Consider the following 5,975-nt stretch of genomic DNA (forward strand, 5'->3'; position numbering starts at 1 on the left):
ATTCTGCTGCTGCTGCTGCTGCAGCTTGCCTTTAAATAAAAATAAAAACAAAAGGACACAAAAGAGAAATAAGCAGCAAATAAGCAGCAGAGGAAGCAAAAAGAAATATAAAGAATTAAAATAAATAAATAAATAAAATAAAATAAATAAAATAATATAAAATAAATTAAAATAAATTAAAATAAATTCAAAAGAAGCAAAAAAGGCAGAAAAGCCGTCGCCGCATTTGCCTGAAAATGGGGGCGCGACAGGTGCCTGCAGCAGCAGCAGCAGCAGCTGCTGCTGCTGCTGCTGCGGCAACCGCCGCTGCTGCTGCTGCTGCTGCTGCTGCTGCGGGGCCCCGCAGCTGCAGCAGCTTTCTTTTATATTTTGCTTCTTTTGCCTTTTTCTGTCGACTTGTCTTGGGAAATGCTTTAAAACTTGGGAGCAAACAAACAGAACTTTCGCAGCAGCAGCAGCAGCAGCAGCAGCAGCAAGACGGCGAAACAGATGCCAGTAAGGAACTAATTAATATTGAATAAATAAATAAATAGATAAATAAATAAATAAATATATATATAAAACAATTAATTAATTAATCAATTAATTGATTAATTGATTAATTAATTAATTAATTAACGTATTTAAATGTTTGTTTTATTTATTTTATTAACCAATTAATTAATTCATTTGAGTAGTTAGCCACGTACGTTGTTATTATTTGTCTGCTTATTTATTTATTTTATTTAATTAATTATTTATTCGCTATTTATTTGTTTATTTATTTGTTTGTTTGTTTCACCATTTATTCACTTATTTATTTGTTTATTTATTTATTCATGTATTCACTCATTTATTTATTTATTTATTTGGGTTTATTTATTTGTTTGCTTGTTTATTCGTCTATTATTTATTTATATATTAATTTACTTATTTGCCTATTTATTAAGTGCTGCTGTGCTGCTGCTGCTGCTGCTGCTGCTGCTGCTGCTGCTGCTGTTGCTGCAGCGGCTTTTCCTCCCCATCTGTCTGTAGCTTTTTGGTCTCCTTTTTAAATATTATTTTAAGATTAATTTTATCTTTTAAAATTGGATTTAGTTATTATTTATTTATTGATTTGTTTATTTGTGTATTTATTTATGTTTGCTGCTGCTTTATTATCCCTTTCTTTTGTTTATAGTTTCACTTTTCCATTTTGATCTTCAATTAATTCTTTTATTTCCTTTTTGCTGCTTCCCCGCAAATTCGATTTGCTGCTGCGCTGCTGCTGCGCTGCGGCTTCTTTTCATTTTGCTTCTCACGCGCATGCAATTTGCTGCTGCGCTGCTGCTGCGCTGCTGCTGCGCTGCAGCAGCAGAACCGGGAGGGGAAAAGTGGTTTGTGCCCTGCATGATTTTGGTGGCCTTTGTTTTGGGGGCAGTGGCAACAGTGGGTATAATTCACTGCGCGAACTACAGGTAAACCCTAAACCCTAAACCCTAAACCCTCGGGAACCCCAAACCCGCGGAAACCCTAAACCCTACGCCAGGCCCGCCGAGGGTTTGGAGCGGCAGCGGCTGGCTCCAGGTGTATCTACAGGCCAGCAGCCAGTTACTGGCTTCGTTCAGGTTGAGGGTTTAGGGTTTAGGGTTTAGGGTTTAGGGTTTCTGGGGGCAGCAGGGAGCCATTTGGAGCGCGGAAAAGAGGAAATGGCATTAAAAAGAATGGAGAGTTTGATTTAATTTGCAAATTTGAGGTGTATGTACAGGTCACATCGCAAAAGAGAAGCTATAAAAGCCAAAACTGCTGCCCCCGAAATCTTCAGCAGCAGCGACACGGAGGCCCCGACGCCGCGCGATCGCAGCGGCATTTGGGAGCGGCCGTGGGTTTTTGAACTGAATTAAATGGTTCTTGACGTTTTAAATTGTTTTTAATTGTTTTAACTCGTTTTAATTGTTTTAATTGTTCGAATTGGAGTTAATTCGCGTTCAATCGCCGCAAAAAGCTCCCGCAGAAGCGCCGTGCAAGTCCTGATCGCCTCCGGTTTCCGCAGCCGCATGAGCCTACAGCGGCGAATAAATCCGCTTTAATATTTCAAATTCATTTCAAATTTTGAATTTAATTTAACTTAATTTAATTTAATTGTTTTTATGTTTTAAATGTTTTCAAATTCCACTCCCTGAATTCCATTTTTCTTTCCCCCCAAGTTGCTGCTGCCGTGTTGCGCGCAGGGCCAAAGAGCAAGCAGACCCTGCAGGTGAGTAACAGCAGCAGTGCCTCCGCAAGGTACTTCAGGCCAAAACTTGTAAAATTGAATTAATAAAATAAAGTAAAATAAATAATTTAAAAAAAATTAAAGGGGAAAAAAGCTGAAGATCGCTTGAGCTGGCGAAAGTGGCCAAACATGAACGCAGCGGGAACTTGAATGATCAGCAGCAGCGGCAGCAGCGGCGCGAAATTCAATTCAGCTCCGGCTTTCCAGTTTTAAATTTAGTTCATTTATTTGTTTTTAATTTGTCGATTTTAATTTGTTTGTTTGCTGCGAAGGGGTTGGGTGGCTACCTGAGAACTCCTATTGAGGCTGCAGTCGGCAGCGGCTCACTGAGGAGGAACAGCAGGCAGCGTTTCGGCGCAGGCGTGTGGGAATTCGCCGGAAAAAGAGGTTCATTTAAATTGAAATGTTTATAAATACATTTATTTGCATTTATTTGAGGGAAACAGCGCTTAAAAGAGGGGAAATCTGCTGCTTTCCGCCCGCGCGGTCGACGCAGCAATTCAACTTGCATGCAGCCAGTCCGGCGGCATCTCTTTGAACTTTGCTGAAGTTGGCCTTCAAATTGCAAATAACTTCTCCCTTTAGAGCGAAAACTCTTTTCTTTTTGGCTTTCAACTCTCTGGGAGTCGTATAGACCCGAGTTTCTTGCGTATTCGCGCCTGTTCAAGTCCGCGCGCTGGGGCTGGTGGCGACGAACTTCTCAGGAGGGAATCTTCGGCGTTTTTGTGCCCCAGATTCTCTTTCAAAAAGGAATTTACTTTCATTTCCCATTTCCCGCCTAAATGCCGCCAGTAATCTGCCGAACGGCGCCCGCTATCGGCAGCAGCAGCAGCAGCAGCACCAGCAGGATTCTTCAGTCCACTCTCTGCGCCTGCCGGCTCACCGCAATGCCAGTCGGCATGCAGCGCCTTTGATTCTGCTGCTGCTTCCAGAATGGCCGCAGAAGGGGAAGAGGCGGCAGCAGCCGCTGCTGCTGCCGCTGCTGCTGCTGCTGCTGCGGAACCCTCCATAGAAGACCACCCGCTGTTCCTGACGCGCATTCCCACATCAGCAGAGTTCAAAAAGAACCATTTGCTGTCAGCCTTGGTGGCTCTCATTGACGAAGATGATCCTCAGCAGCAGCAGCAGCAGCAGCAGCAGCAGGGGCCCTTTCGCCGGCAGCGCCGTAGAGTGCGCCCCGCGCCGTGGGGGGCCAGACCTGCTGCTTCGGCGAGTGGGGCTTCAGGGCCTTCGCAGCAGCAGCAGCAAGCAGCAGCAGGGAACAGCAGTGGAGAAAATGCTGCTGGCCGCGGCGGTGCTGCTGCTGCTGCTGCTGCTGCTGAAGCTGACTCCGCAGCAGCACGAGCTGCTGCGGCTCGAGAGGCAGAGCTTGAAGGGAGCAGGCAAGAGGACGAGGCCATGGATTGGGAGGCAGCAGCAGAAGCAGCAGCAGCAGAAGAAACAGCAGCAACGGGAGGAGCAGCAGCAGAAGCAGCAGCAGCAGCGGCAGCAGCGGACAGCCTCGCGACGCCGTCTATGGGCGAGCTACAGATCTGCATGCGTCTGTTCTCGATGAAGTGACTCCTGAGGGCTCGTGCTGCAGCAGCTAAAAGAAGCAGCAGCAAGAAACAGCACATAATGGGAGCAGCAGCAAACACCGCTGCCGCTGCTGCTGCTGCCGCTCCAGCAGCAGCAGACAGTGCTGCAAGCAGCAACAGCATTGTTGCGCTGTCTGCTGCCTGCTATTCAAGCTGAGTGCCAGCAAGGGAGGCCCAGCTGCGTCGAAGAAACGCAGCAACAGCAGCAGCAGCAGCAGCAGCAATAGCAGCAGCAGCAGCAGCAGCGCGGGGTTTGCTGCTTCAGGCTTCGGGGCCCTAGTGGCGAATGCAGTTCACAAACATTTGCTGCCTGCAGGGGTGTATGCCCCCTCCTATCCCTAGCTAGCCAGCAGTGGCTAGCTAGCTGACTAGCTAGCCAGCTAGCTATTTAGTTGGCTAGCTAGCTAGCTGCGTCGCTGGCTAGCTGGCCTTCCGGGTAGTCCTGCAGCTAGCTAGTTGAGCAGCTAGCTTGCCAGCTAGCGAAAGCTTACAGAAAAGGACGCAGGGGGCACAGCTAGCTAGCTAGCCACTAGCTAGCCATCTAGCTAGCTAGCTACTACGCCATGCTAGCTGGCTAGCTAGCTACACTACCTAGCTAGCCAACTAGCTAGCTACGAAGAGCTGCTAAGCCAGGCATCCTAGCTAGCTAGCCATCCACCTAGCCAGGCACTCCAGCTAGCTAGCTAGCTAGCTAGTGTAGCTAGGCCTAGCTAGCTAGCTGACAGAGTGGCCAGCTAGCTAGCTAGCTGGCTGAGTGGCTAGCTAGCTGCGTGGCTAGCTAGCTGGCTAGCCAGTGAGTTGGCTGCGGCGAGAGGCGCTGGGTTGCTGCTGCAGAAAGCTTTTTGGTTTTAAATAAATTTATTTGAAATTACAATGTTTCTGAATTTGCAAAAGGAAGCAAAATGAAACAAGTGCAGCAGCACAAACAACTGCAGCAGCAAGAACAGCATCAGCAGCAGCTACTGCAGCCACTGCATCAGCTGCAGCAACCGCAGCAGCAAGAGCAGCAGCAGCAGAAGAGCCAGGAAGCTGCTGCTGCTGCTGGCTTTCTGCCTCTCCGGCCCCCGAGCTGTCGAGACACCCTAAAGAGAGGCGACTGCGCTGCGCAAGAAGAGCTGCTGCTGCTGCTGTTGCAGCAGCAGCTGCTGCTGCTGTTGCTCTTGCGGCTGCAGTTGTTTCCGCTGCTGCACTTGTTTCTGCTGCCGGAGTTGCTGCTCCTGCGTCGCCTTGTTAAGTGTCAAATGCTGCGCAGCAGCCGTTCTGCTGCACCCAGAAGCAGCAGCAGCAGCAGCAGCAGCAGCAGCAGCAGCACGAGCAGCAGGCCTAGTTGCTTGCTGTTTTGCTGCTTACCTTTCTGCTGCTGTCTTTTCTGCCGGAATAGACCGCCGTTGGCCGCAGCAGCCGCGCCTCCCTCGGGGTGCTCCTGCCTCTGTTCTGCTGCTGCAGCTGCTGCTGCCGCAGCTGCTGCTGCTGCTGCTGCTGCTGCAGCTGCTGCTGCAGCAGGAGCTCCTGCTGCTGCCGCTGCTGCTGCAGCAGCGGCCTGTGGAAGTGAATGTAAGGCAAATACACTTCTGCTTCCTCCTGGGAAAGCTGACTCAGCAGCTCTCTTGAAAAAGGGTCCAGAGCAGCAAAACGCCCCTGCTGCACTGCAGCAGGAAGTGGAGGAAAAGAAGCTTTTTGAAAAGAAGGAAAAGAACAAAGAGAAAGCAAAAAGGCCCTGTAGTCTGTGCTGCCTCTGCACTTGTTTGCTGTTTCTGGCCGCGCCGCAGCTGCCGCCGCTGCAGCCGCACGCTGCTGCTGCTGCTGCTGCTGCAGCAGCAGCTGCTGCTGCTGCACTTCTTCTTTGCCAAAGTACAACTCATCTAGAAAACGGTTCACAGAGTCTATTATTATATTTCCTGTTGGCATTGTGGGCCCCGCAGGGGTTTCTTCATATTCCTTCAATACCACTCTAGACATATCGAGGGGCTCCCGGGGGCCCCCCGGGGGCCCCTGGGGACCCCCCCGGGGGCCCCCCGGGGGGCAACCGCACAGAGCACAGTCACCCCCCAGGAGTCTCTAAATATTGGCAGCAGACGGCACTGCAGCTGTCTCTGAAAAATCAGGGAACCTTCTCGATGTGCCTGGCGGCGGACGGGCAAGGCACAGCAGCGTGTTAGAAGATA

The 5,975-nt window shown here is 49.5% G+C and overlaps 3 protein-coding genes across 3 annotated transcripts; 2 read left to right on the forward strand and 1 right to left on the reverse strand.

Annotated features, from left to right (window-relative positions):
- Nucleotides 1–236: 236 nt before the first annotated feature.
- ETH_00023810 (uncharacterized protein) lies at nt 237–2,223 on the forward strand (the record flags this gene model as incomplete). Its single annotated transcript, XM_013376892.1, has 4 exons — nt 237–495; nt 1,331–1,436; nt 1,727–1,840; nt 2,190–2,223. 4 exons carry the CDS (start codon nt 237–239, stop codon nt 2,221–2,223), a joined length of 513 nt encoding a protein of 170 aa, XP_013232346.1.
- Nucleotides 2,224–3,166: 943 nt separating this feature from the next.
- ETH_00023815 (uncharacterized protein) lies at nt 3,167–3,793 on the forward strand (the record flags this gene model as incomplete). Its single annotated transcript, XM_013376893.1, has 1 exon — nt 3,167–3,793. The coding sequence occupies one exon, from the start codon at nt 3,167–3,169 to the stop codon at nt 3,791–3,793; it is 627 nt and encodes a 208-aa protein (XP_013232347.1).
- A 1,340-nt stretch (nt 3,794–5,133) lies between these two features.
- Nucleotides 5,134–5,718, reverse strand: ETH_00023820 (uncharacterized protein; the record flags this gene model as incomplete). Its single annotated transcript, XM_013376894.1, has 1 exon — nt 5,134–5,718. The coding sequence occupies one exon, from the start codon at nt 5,716–5,718 to the stop codon at nt 5,134–5,136; it is 585 nt and encodes a 194-aa protein (XP_013232348.1).
- Between the last annotated feature and the right edge of the window lie 257 nt (nt 5,719–5,975).

Source organism: Eimeria tenella, genomic scaffold (assembly GCF_000499545.2).
Source record: "Eimeria tenella Houghton genomic scaffold, Eth_scaff412, whole genome shotgun sequence".
NCBI lineage: Eukaryota > Apicomplexa > Conoidasida > Eucoccidiorida > Eimeriidae > Eimeria > Eimeria tenella.